Source organism: Lagenorhynchus albirostris, chromosome 14, assembly GCF_949774975.1.
Source record: "Lagenorhynchus albirostris chromosome 14, mLagAlb1.1, whole genome shotgun sequence".
NCBI classification, from domain to species: domain Eukaryota; kingdom Metazoa; phylum Chordata; class Mammalia; order Artiodactyla; family Delphinidae; genus Lagenorhynchus; species Lagenorhynchus albirostris.
The window spans coordinates 65,983,395-65,996,005 of NC_083108.1; the positions used below are offsets into that span (position 1 = coordinate 65,983,395).

General features: G+C 62.7%; 1 protein-coding gene across 1 annotated transcript; it reads right to left on the reverse strand.

The window, feature by feature from the left end:
* Positions 1-530: 530 nt before the first annotated feature.
* On the reverse strand, positions 531-9,656 carry CABP7 (calcium binding protein 7). The gene is made up of 5 exons (XM_060121288.1): positions 9,548-9,656; positions 2,263-2,406; positions 1,351-1,463; positions 883-1,036; positions 531-658 (listed from the first exon to the last, which is right to left on the reverse strand). The coding sequence occupies exons 1-5, from the start codon at positions 9,654-9,656 to the stop codon at positions 531-533; spliced, it is 648 nt and encodes a 215-aa protein (XP_059977271.1).
* Between the last annotated feature and the right edge of the window lie 2,955 nt (positions 9,657-12,611).

Sequence of the window (12,611 nt, forward strand, 5' to 3'; positions counted from 1 at the left end):
CAGAAGGCCGGGGGCTTCCTCAGGCCATGCCAGGGAGAAGGGCCCAGGAGACCCCAGCCTCATGTTGCCCTCCAGGAGGAGGCTTTCTGTCCCCTGCACTCCCCTCCATGGCCCTGGGCAGACCTGAGGGACCAGGGTTGGGTTGGCTATGTGGCCCTGGGCACACAATGCCTCCTCCTGCCAAAGGGACCTGCAGCTACTGGGCCCTGTATAAATTCCTCCTTAATTTCCCAGGAGCCCCTGCACAGCGAGAAAAGTTAGTGCTACATACAGGCCAGGGTGGGGCAGGGCAGGGTGCAGGCAGGGCCAGGGCCAGGGCCGTCCTCAGAGCCACCACCAGGCCCTCTGCAGCTGGGCCACAGCTCCATGCAAGGCCTGTGGGGTGGGCGGGGTGGTGCCGCTGGACGCCCAGGCCCTGAAGTACACGCGGTGGTGGCCCAGGGAGTTGGTGGAGGGAGAGGACTGTGGGCGGCGGTGGGTGTGGAGGGGGCCCCACGCACCGCGTGCCCCATGGGCCGCCCAGGTGGCGCCTATTTCATGCCGCTGCGCAGCACCTGGTTGGCTGCGATGAGCATGACGCTGATGATGAAGGCGATGGCGAAGGCGCAGATCAGGCTCTTGCGCACGCACGTCTGACGGATCTGCTGGTTGGAGCAGGCTGTGGCCGCCCGCCGCCGGGGAGCACCAGAGAGAGAAGGGGACAGCCAAGTGACGGACTCAGGGGCCATCTGCCCTTCTGCACATGGGCTCGTCCCGCGGGGCACACGGGGACGCAAGGTTTGGGGCAGGCAAGGAGGCCCCCAGCCCCCCTCTGCAAGCCCCTGGTTCCTCCCCTGCCCGAGCAGTTGGCCCGCCCGTGGGGTCCCGGGGTGGGTCACTCACTCTCCACGTCCACGGGGCACTCCTCCGCTGTGCCTAGGTGGCTCTCCTCCTCCGTCATGATGATGTTCTCAATATCCTTCATGGACAGGTGCTCACAGAAGGTGTCGTAGAGCAGCCGCTTCAGCTCGTCCACGGTCAGCTTTTGCATGTCACACTTGGGTGGGGGGAGACACAGCGCTCTGGCCACCAGCACCACCACAGTCCCCCCCGCCCAGCACCTGCAGCCACACAAGCCAGTGACAAGCCTCCAGATTCTGGAGGGCTGGGAACCACTCACTCCATTCTCTGAGTCCTCGACCAACACCAGCCTCCCCAGGGAACCCCATGGCCCGCTGGGAGACAAGACGTCCAGTGGACAGAGCCTGGGGGTGTCATCCCCCCCTTTATGGTGTGGGCCCGACCCTTCACTGGCCCAGTACAGCCCTTCACTGTGCACACAGCCCTGGGTCCCAATCAGTCAGGGAGTACCTTCCAGAAGACGGTGTCGAAGTCAGTGCCGTGGAATTTCTCTGGGATCCCCGAGGTGGAGAGCTTGGGTCCCAGAAGGGTCACAAACTCCTCGAAGTCCACTTGGCCATCACCTAGAGCGGGCACAGTTCCAGTCAGCTGGTGAGGCTGCACCTGGGCACCTTGGGCCACCATGGGACCTCAGGCAGGTCCCCTCCTCAGAGCCTGGTGTGCCAGTCTCTGGGCTGATGCCGCAGCCACCGAGTGTGCTGAGGCCCCACCTGACAAGGTGGGGAGTGTGGGGGGGCGCACAGCAGGTGGGCCCTGAGCAGGCCTTGCGTGGGGGAGACACGTTTCCCTCTGAACCCTACATGGCTTCCCAGCACCCTGCTGCTGTCCCGGAGCAGGTGTGGGGCCGGACATCCTCCCCACCACACAGACAGGAAATGAAGCTCAGGATGGGGGGCCGCCTGCCCAGGTCATCACTTGCTCTCTGGGTGGAGATGAGGTGGGGGAGGCAGCCAGAGGAGGATGAGCGGAGGGCACCGGGCATTACTGGTTCTTATGAGTTTTTCCTTGATTAAATGCCAGGTGGCAAATATTTACAACTAAATTGACTTTTTATTTTTGGTGATGGGAAATGGGGTATTTAGTATATCCGTTCTGCTTTCCTGTACTTTAAAAATTTCTTGGAACACAGAGTGAGAGGGGCAGAATCTCCAACCTTTGGGTATGGCTGGGGCTGTCACACTCTCTCTAGCCTCAATTCTCCAGGCTGAGAAATGGGGCCAGACCTGGCTGCAAACCCAAGCCATGGGCTTGGAAGGCTGGCTGGGAGTGGGGAGAGTGAGAGGCCCCCTATGGGCTCAGGTCCCAGACTTGCCCCCCACCACCAGGTGAGGGGTGAGGAAACAGCCAGGGGGCAGGGCTCACCATCCATGTCCAGCCGCTGGATGATAACCTCCAGCTCCACCTCGTTGGGCATGTATCCCAGGGAGCGCATGGCCGTGCCCAGCTCCTGCTTGGAGATGAAGCCATTGCCATCGCGGTCGAAGACTTTGAAGGCCTCTCGGATCTCTGTGGGAGGAGCAGAGCAGGTCAAGACCTCACTCCTGTCCCCAACAGCCCACTCCCCAGACCTCCAGGATCCCAGATGCCACATCCTGAGACCGGGATGGAGAATCCCCCCTTCCCCTCTAGAGCCCGAAGGTCTGGTCAGAGAGAACTGGCAGGTGGCTCAAGAGTCCACTACAGCGCTGCCTCCCTGGAGCTCAGGGCAAGCAGGCAGCAAAGGTGCCCAGGCCCCGCGGCAGTGACAAGACCGCCCCGGGGGTCTCCGGCTCCGCGTGCCAGGCTCCCACAGCCTCTTCAGGCGTGCTCACGACGACCCCGTGTGGCCGATACCACGGGTCCCACGGTGCAGGGGAGGACGCCGGGCTAGGCAGCCAGTCTTCTGTGAGCTGCCGAAGGCTTCCCTGCCTACCACCCCCCCTCCATCCCCCTCCCATCATCCCCATCGCACTTCCTCCCCAGGCTCAGCTCCTTAACACCAGCCAGCACTCATTAATGGCGGCTCCGGGCTAATGGGCTGACAGCTCAGTGCAGACTGCCTCCCAGATAGAGCCCAAGGTTTGGGGGAAGAGAGAGGAGGGCTGGAGCAGCCCCAGGCCAGCTCAGGTGCGGGGGGTCACTCCCCCCCATTGTATGGAGGGGGAGACAGGCCTGAGGACCTGGGTGACTCAGGGGTGGGGAGCAAGGCACTGGGCTGGGAGCCTGGGAACAAGCAACCCAGTGAGTGACCTTGGGCCAGCCTCAGTCTTACCCACAGTAAAATGGGCGGTAATGGTGTAAGGATGAAAGGGTTTTACCAAGGACATCCAGGAACTGTTGAGGGTTGAAGGGTCCTAACCTCTCCCCAGTTCACCCTTTTTTCACCTCTTTTTCTCTGTTTGCTGTCCCTTCATTGTTACTCAGCCCAAGAAGGGTCCTACAGAACATTTCCCATTGATGGGGAGTGAATTTCAACCCACTCCCACCCTCTCTGCTCCAGCTCCCGGGGGTCTCCTTGTTCAATTCGCGGGCAGAGGTGAGCTCATGTGCGTGCGTGCGAGCGTGCGTGCGAGCGTGTGTGCGAGCGTGCGTGCGTGCATTTGGAAGGAGAGACAGATGAGATGCTCCATGCTGCCTGCCTGGAAAAATGAGGCCCAGAGAGGCTAGGTGGCCAGTGTGGGGTCAGGGCTGTTTCTGGTGAGGGCAGGAGTTAGGCTGGCCCAGGCCTGGCCTAGAAGGTCTGTGAGCCCCTGAAACTGACTGTGGGATCCTGCACCTTGGGGTCATCCCCTGATTCTGCTGGACCCACTATAGCCCAGAGAGGGTGGCCATGTGTCCCAAGCCACACGGCAAGGTGGCTTGGGCTGAAGCCCCAAACTTCATCAGGCTCTTCCCACCTGGCATCTATAGCCAATGCCTGGAGGTTCCAGTTGACATGCAGGCCAAGACAGAGTCAGTGGGCCACACCTGAGTTGCCTAGGCCCCCAGACCCTCTGACTCTGGACCACCCCCTACCCATCCCAGGCAGGTCCTGAGAACCTGGTCTCCTAACCAGTGGCCCTTGGCCAGGAGAGCAGCTGGGACGGGAGATCTGGGCCAGGCCCAGAGGCTTCTATAAACCCTGGACTCTGGGAACTCCAGGCCAACTCCCACCTGAATTTTCCAGGGCCACGGAGGAGGTAGTGAGCTCCCCATCCCCAGAGGTGTGTGAGCAGAGGCCCAGCAGTTACAGAGGCTGCTGAGGGAATTCCAATCACCTGGGAGTCTTTGGGTTCAGAGGAGGGCACTGACCATGCAGCCAGGCACACCCTCTGCCCAGCCCTCCACACACACGCTTAGGTTTCTGGCTGGCACTGTTGGCCTCCTGACCCAGCCATGGGCTCTGCCCACATCAGTCATGGTGGGCACCAGGGCTGCTCCACCTCCAGGCCTTTGTATATGAGGCTCCTTTTGCTTGGAATGCTCTTCCCTTCACCACGGTGAATTCTGATACATCCCTGGTTCCCAGCGTGGATGGCATCACCTCCCTGGAGCCCCCCCGCCCCCCCAGCTGACTCTGGCCCTCCTCTGGGCTCCCACAGACCCCACTCTTCCCCCAAGGATTCCTTCCTGACCACATCAGATTATGAACTATGAGATGCCATGAGAGCAGGAGCCAGGTCAGTCTTGTTCACCGCTGTGTCCCCGCTCCCTGGAACAGTGCCTGTCATTCAAGCATAACCATTTGCTAATAAGTGGTTAAGTGAATGAATGACTGATTCAGGGAGCCCACCCATCTGGAGCACACACACAAAGGAGCTGACCAGAAGTTCATGCTCCACTTGGTGTGGGGTCATCACTCAGAGCCCATTTACCCTTAGTTTACAAATGATCCTAGTAAGGGCAAGCGTTTGCTTTCTACTCCCCAAGCAGGCAAGAAGCAGGAAGGGAGGCTGAGGATGCCGCTTGTCCCCTTGTGCAGTCCCTAAGGACCCCCTCACTCCATGGGCCACCCAGAGGAGGGGGATCAAGCCGAAGTCAGGGGTGGGGGAACCATCCTCAGACCCACCTAGGTCAGGGGCTGGTTTGGGGAACCCAAGGCAGGCACCCCATCCTTCTGGGTGCTTGGTCGGGAGAGCTCAGGGTGGGATGGCAAAACCCTGGACCTGCAGTGGGTGCTGGCTCTCCCCTGCAATGAATTGGGGTCCAGGCTGTCCCTCCCACACTGACAGGGGCCAGGTGTGGCTCCCAGAGCCCAGGGCTGCTTCAACTGGAGCCCCTGATCTCCTTCTAAAAGTCCTGAGAAAATGCACAGGAGACAGTGGAGGGCAGGTGAATCTTGGGGTCCGTGGGCAGGCGACAGGCCCAGGGGCAGCCCTTTCTCAGGCAGGACTAACCTTCCAAGACCACTAGGTCAATCCAAAGACCGCCACCTCCTCATTCATGTGTCGCCTCAGCCACTCCTCCCTGGCACGCCTGGCTCACAACCTCAGTCTTACTCTGTGTCCTCGCCCTTGCTCAGAGCTGTGACCCAGCACCAGCTGATTTCTGAGGCCAAGTTCGGGGATCACCTTCTCGGCCAGAGAATCAGCACTAAGTCACACAGATTCAGGGTCAGAGCCCAGCTCTCCCACATCCTGGTCGGGTGCCTTTGAGTGGGTGTTTGCTCACCTGTACAATGGGGCTGCGGAAATGACTAAATAAGAAAATCAAGCATGTAAGTGCTTGGCTGGGGCTGGGCCTGGCTCAGAACACGATGCTATAAATCAGAACATCCCAGACGTTCTGGCAGAGCCGGAAGGAGAGGGAGGACTAGGGGAGCTTCAAGCACCAGGCCGGCCTTCCTGTTTGCTGGTGCCAAGACTCGGGGGCCCGGGCTTGAAGTCTGGCTTTGCCACTCAGCAGCCGAGTGACCTCCCTCTCTGAACCTCAAGAGCCTCGCCTGTGAGATGGGAACGTGACTCTTGCCCCATCTCTGAAGCCTGGACTCTGCTGGGGGCTCCCAGAGTGGGGTGGGTGTCCTGTTGCTGCTGCCGCCATCGGCACATCCCAGCTGGGCACGTTTCCCCGAAAGCCTCACTCTGTTCGCTCCCCACGAGGCCAGGGAAAGCCTGCCGTGCCCCACGTTGGCATGGGGAAGCCTGGCCCAGGCAAGGGCTGGCAGGGCCTCTGGGTTTCCGGGGCGACACTGGTCCCTACCTGCCACCTCCAGCCTGACGCCCTCAATCCCCTCCCCGGCCCAAGAAGCTGCGTTAGGGCCTGAGTCCCCAACCGCCCCCAAGGGATGCCAGCACTGTCAGGGAGCCAGAGTCCAGAGAGGGGGTGCGTGGGCTGGAGGTCACTTTGAGGGGGGCAGTGTCTGTCCTCTGCGGCGACAGCCACTCTCCGCGGCATTGGCCCCGCACCCCAGCACTTTGGCCTCCCTGAGATTCCAGCCTGACAGAGGCGGCTGCTGGGCTCGCAGAGAAGAGGGGCAGGAAAAGGGACTCCTCTGCCCCCCCATACCCCGAACGCCCCTGTTTGGCCACTCTCATTGCAGGCTCCACAATCTGACTGAGCAGGTCAAGTGTCAAGCCCAGACCTCTGCCCTGGTGGTTGTCTGCCTGTCCGTCCGTCTTCCTCCTCCCCTCTCAGAGGGAGGGCCAGTCTAGGGCTTGCAGCTGCCCCAATTCCCACCCTCAGGTGCTCAAGCCCGTCGATGCCACTGGGGTCAGCCTCAGCACTGCCACAGGCCAGGGGAGCTCTGCTGTGTGCATCTCAGGGAGAATCTGGGAGATCCTGTACCTCCACCTCAAGGGAGGCTGGAGGACCCAGACCAGCTCTGCCGAGCCACGTCTACCCTGCCAACTGCCATCCAGGGGTCCCCAGGTGCCTCTGCCAGACCTTCAAGGCCATTTCCACCCACCCTCTCCCCCAGCCTGCCTTTCTGGCCTGGCCCCCCTGCATATCCCGTGTTCCTTCCTCATGGGCCTTCCCTGACCCCCACCCCTCAGCCTCCCTGCTACTGCGTCCCGGTCCCCGAGTCCCCACTGCATGCCAGGCCCTGTGCTGAGCACTTTCATCACATCCTCTGTCACTGGCAGCCCTGGGGAGGGGCAATGTCAACCCCCTTTTACAGATGGAGAAACCGAGGCAAGAGAGGCAAGTGATTGCCCAAGGTCACTCCATAAATTGAGGGAGCAGAGAACTCGAACCCACCACTGCTTGGCTAGGAAGCCCTCACCTTAACCGGTGCTCTCCACCTCCCTCCCTAGTCCTCCTCCCCCCTCGGACTCACCACCCCCTGGATTTCTGCAGGCAGGCACATACTGTCTGTAGCATTTCATCCCAAGCTACCGGGCTCCCTCTCCTCGGCATGTGTGGCTCCCCCAGTGGTGGGCATCCTCCCAGCAAAGAGCCTGGGCCTTACCCACACTACCCTGGGGCGGGAGCACTGATGAGGCACTGGGGAGGGGGAGGGGGCAGAGGGGGGATCTGTGCTGTGGATGGTCACCCTTCCCACCCACCCCTGGCACTCAAGGCCCACTGGGGCCTGCAGAGACTTGGTCTCCTAGGAGAAGGGCTTCCAGAGTGCCTGCAGCCAACAAGGGGGCCGATCACAGAGGACTTCCTGTCTTCATCCATGGCTGCCCGCAGGCCGGGAGATGGGCTGGGGCCACCAGGCATCTGCTTGCTCCATGACGCCCCCCCCGCCCACCCCAGGGAGGGCTCTGTCCTTCAGATGCCCCCTGTGCCAGGTCCTTCTGTTTCACAGGGCCCAGGAGAAGTGGACAGGAGAGAAGCAGGGAGTGCGTTTTGGTGTGGCTGGTGACTAACGTTCCTGGGCTCCTGCCAGCATGTCCGCCATGCGGTCCAAGGGGAGCCTGCGGCCTCTTTGCCCCTGGACTGCCCGCCCTGTGCCCTGCTCACCCCTGCACCCCAGCCTCCTCAGCTTCTCCCCTTCCTTGGGGTCTGTACTCCAGGGCTGGGAGATCAGGAGAGGAGGGACAACTGAGGCCCATAGCAGGGCTGCCAGGGTCATGGTGGGGTGCTGGGAGCAAGGGGAGGGAATGAGGGGAAAGCTGCCGGTGTAGGGGGACAATGTTTACCCTTGCCCACGTAGCCAGGAGGAAGGTGTGGGTGAGGGTCTGTGGAGGGGAAACTGGTAGAGGTTTGCAGTGGCCCAGGACAGGAGAAGACAGCGTTAGGGAAGAGAAGCCTATGCCCATCCCCGCCCTCTTGTCCCTCATCATACTCCCTCCTTTTCCCAAGCCCTGGATGAGACTTTTTGTTCCTGGGCTTCGGCCGAGACAGGGCAGGGGCTTGGGCTTTGGAATTCAAGGCCAGAGACCCAGTAGCGGCACCCATCCATCCGTCCTGCCCACCTCAAACATCAGGCTCCATTTCCATGGCTCTCCCAACCTCTGGAGGCTTTTGGGGGGACTTGCTGAGAAGCAGGCGGCTCATAGTCTGTGGTGCAGTGCGGGGGTGGGGGTGGGGTGGGGTGGGGGTAGCTGCCTTCTCCCCTTGATCTTCCCCCTGATCCCATCTGACTCCCCCAGGATCTGCTCCCTCCAGGGCTGGGGGATGAGGCTGGATCTCTCTCCATGGCTTGTGCTCCCACCATCATCCCTGACTGCGCTGGTGTCTCAGCTGCACCCCCCAAAGGCCCTGTTGAGTCCCAGATCACAGAGACCCCTGGACCTAAGGTACCTGAAGAGAGGCCCAGCTTCTGGGTGATCGCAGCCCCTCCCCCAACAGCAGACAAGCAGATCCCAGGGGGCCAAGACTCCCATCAGCCCAGAGCCCCTCACTCCACTCCATATGGGACCCCAGGAGGTCTGGGGGGAGGGAAAACCTGAGCACCTGTCCTTAGCCCAGTAGGGAAAGAGCTCGCAGGCCCCAGGGGTCTCATTGCTCCTCAGAAGCCTCTGTCTAGGGACCCTGGCCTCTGCCATCTGCTCTGATCTCGCCTAGCCTGCTGCCTAAGGTCCCCATTCATGTCCAGAGGTGGAGGGACTCCAGGGGGACAGATTTAGGTCCCGGCCTCTCTGCCTTTCCCTACCAGGCTTGGTTATCTCAACCAAGCCGCCCAATCTGGCCACTTGTTGTCGCCACCACCTCCCGGGCCGCCTTCCTGGCGCTCCAGGCTGGGGGTCCCCGCAGGGCTGTAGGGAAGGGGCTACGGCCGTAAGAGGGGCTGCGGGCATCCCGGGAGCCGGCAGGAGCAGGGCAGTCGCCCTCTCCCCTTCTCTCGCTGCCCGAGCAGACTGGATTTTAAAAGCGACACGAGCGGAATGTCAATGCCAGCGCAGAGCCGCGGGCGGCCGCCGCGGAGGGGATCAAGATGCGGGTGCTCTGGCCGGGCCGGCGGAGGGGACACAGCTCAGACCCCCAACCCAACCCGCCGCGTTGCCGCACCGTCACCGCGGATTGCGCGGCCCCGTGACCCCGCTGCAGGGCCCGGCAAGTTTCCGCAGCGCGGGGGACCACGCGGGCAGGGGCTGGGCCGCCCCTCCGCCTTGGCGACCCCCACCGCGGCGCCCAGAGGTGCGAACTCGTCCTGCCTCCCCGCGCAGCTGTTCGCTGGAGTGCCCACCTGGCAAGCGGCACCTGCAGACAGCCCCCCGCCCCTGCGCCCCTAGACCGCGCTTCACCTGGGCGCACAGGTAGGAGGGCCAGCGGGCGGAGGTCCCGGCGGGGCACTCACCCTCGAGCTCGTCCTCAGGGATGTCCACGGGGCGCTGCTCCGACAGCAGGTTGGGCACGGTGTAGATGCCCCGGTACATCAACGCCGCCGTCACCGGGTGGAACGGCATCTTGGAGGCTCCGCGCCCGCCCGCCCGCCGCAAACTTTGAGGTCGGGGCTCATGGGCCGGCGGCGGCCCCGGGGGCGGCTGGAGCGGGCAGGGCGCGCGGCTGCGGAGGGCGGCCCGGCGGCGGCAGTGGCGGCGAGGCGGGGGGCGCCCCTCCGGGGGCCTAGCGCCCCCGCGCCCCGGGCCGCCGGTCCATGCCGTCCCCTCCCTCGTCGGGCTCCCGGCCGGGGCCCCGCAGGGGCCGCGGGGGCGGCGCCGCTCGGGCCTCTCCGCTCGGGCCGCTGCGCGCTACGCCGGCCGTTCCCGCTCCTCGGTGCCCCGCGCGCTCCGCGCTGCTCGCCGCCCGCTGGTCCGCTCGCCGGCGCGGCCGCCCGGCCCGCCGCTCCGGTTCTCGCAGCCTCCCCTGCTTGCTCGCTCGCTCTGTGCCGCGCTGGCTGCGCTCCCCGCCTCCCCCGCCCGCCGCCCGCCCCCTTCGCGCTCCCCCCACCAACCCAGCCCGCCCCTTCCCGCCGCCGGCCCCTGTGCGGCCGCCCGTCGCCCGCCGGGGATTCCTTCTCCCTTTTGTCCCGGGCTCCCCTTTCTCCCTGAGGAGGATAACTTGCCCCCCCAGCGCCCATACAAACCAAGTCCGCAGCCACCAGGATTAAATTAAGGTGGGGGTGGGGCCCTTCCAGCCCCTTGGCTGGCCCCCACCCCCATGAACTGAGAGCTAGGAACTGAGGACCAGATAACTGGCAGCGAGGGGAGGTCTGCCCCAGGCGCCTGGGTCCTCGAAGAGAATCACACAGTGTTGGCGCCAGGAGAGGCTCCAAAGTGGGGAAACTGAGGCTGAGAGAGAAGGGCGTTGACCAAGGTCATGGGGCAGGGCCGGCAGGCAGGAGCTGGGGACAGCTCTGGGGCAGGCTTCCCTGCCCTGTGGCTGAGACCGCGCACCTGACCTTGCCTCCAACAGTGGAGCCTCCTTCCCAAGCCCTCACCACCGCTCAGCCTGCAGAGAGGGAGCCAGGCCCCAGAGGCAGTGCGGGACACAGAGGTGGCTGGGTGCCTGTAGGGACTGGTGTGAGGCTTTGTCAGTTCACATAGCTCCAGGTTAGACCTAATACTTGTGCAGGGCTCTCCCAGGCCCCAGAGCTTGTGTGCGCGTGGAGTGAGGGGTCAGGTGTTCGTGGGAGCAGTATGCCTGTGCATGTATCCGTTATCCATGAGGGTGTGTACATGTGTTTTCGAGTCCACACGCAGATGAACGCATGTTGGGAGTGTGTGTGGACACCTGTGTGTGCCAAGGTTGTAAGCTGGGAGGGGAGGGCAGGAACCCGTGGGCAGGTGGGGGACAGTGTGCGGCCCCTGGGTGTGGGCCTGTGTTCGCAGACGTCCATGCATATTTATGAAGGAGGGATTGACCCTCTGGCCTCGCCATGGCCCCAGCTGCGGACCCCGCCCCTTGAGGCCCCATCAGAACCACCTCCCTGCCCCCTTTGGTCCAATCAGCCCTCGGCCCCAGGGGAAAGCTGATTGCCACGGCCCTCTACGGCCCTGCCCTTCCCAGGCTGATTACGTTTTTCTGCTTTTGTCGCTGATTAATCACAGCCCTGTCGCATGGCCTGGGGAGAGGGGCTCAGGGAGAGATGCCAGCCTTGGCTGAGCTGGGCTGGGCCAGGCCTGGGCCCCAGCACTTCTTGGACTTGGCTGTGGACACGGCTCCCAGCAGCATCTACAACCTGCAGAGAAGCCAGGAAGGACCCCAGCTGTTTGTCTGTCTGTCTCCCCAGCCGCTATGGGCCAGCTGGGTGCCCATTAGGACCTGGGGCCGGGGGCTGTGTGAGGCCCCAGAAAAGCCCCTCCCGAAGCCCTCCTAGTCCACCAGTCCCGGGTCTGACGTTCCACCCTTAGAACTGAGTGCTTTGAGCTCCCTCGGGTCTTCTGCTGGAGCAGAGGAATGGGGAAGAAAGAACCTGGACCTCGGAGCCAGACAGACCTGGGGCTGCTGCTGTAGGAACTTAGTCACCTCCCTTAACCTCCTGGGGCCTCGGTTTCCCTCGTGAAGTGAGGGTGGCAGTGCTACCTCCCGGGCAGTGTGAAGATGAAGAGATGTAACATATGAGAGGTGCCTGGCAGGGCCTCCCTGTGTCTCTTGGGAGTTTACTATTAGCATAAAACCCCCCCCAAGGAATATGCAATAATAATAATTATAGCTGCAACGTACTGATGGGGAGTGTGAATGACAGCAGCTCAATCCTTTGGTGTTTACTGAGTGGCTAGCCAGTTCTAAATCAGGACCCCCACGTCTAGGGAAGGTGGGCTGGGACCTGCTGAGGGGCTGGTGGGAAACCCAGCTCCTGGTGACTTTCCAAGAGGCTGCCACACAGCATGTTGGCGCTCGCCAGACGGAGCTCCCGTTGCATCCCCTGTGGCTCCCGCCATGCTGTCCAGGCAGAGAATCTTCAAAGGACGGGCAGAAACAGTCCCCGAGTAAATCAAGCAAAAATCAATTGTGTGGGCCTGACTAGCACTACCTGCAGGTCTGTGCTGAGGGAAGGTGTGGGTGTCTGCTAAGACATGGGCCCTCCTCCTGGCCTCAGCCTTGGTCTGTGACCATCTTGTGACCAGGCTGCTCCCTGGGACAGGCTCCCACCAGGCCAAAGGGACAGGACCCTCCAGGTTTATAGCACCAAGAGATTATAGCACCAAGGTCGTGGTGCACCCACTGCTTGGGCCATTCTTGACCTCAGGCATATTTATGGAGGCCCATGGAGCTGGCTGTGTGTCCAGGGAGCTTCCACACGCCACCAGCTGCACCTGGGCTACACCTGGGCTGTGCATATGACCTGCACAGAGTCCCCTAAGACTCTGAAGGCAGTTTGGCCACACCCCACTCACGGTCAAGGGCAACCCCATTCAGGGAGCTGAAGGGACCAGGTTGGTCATGCAGAGTTATGAGATAGAGCTGGGGTTCAAGCT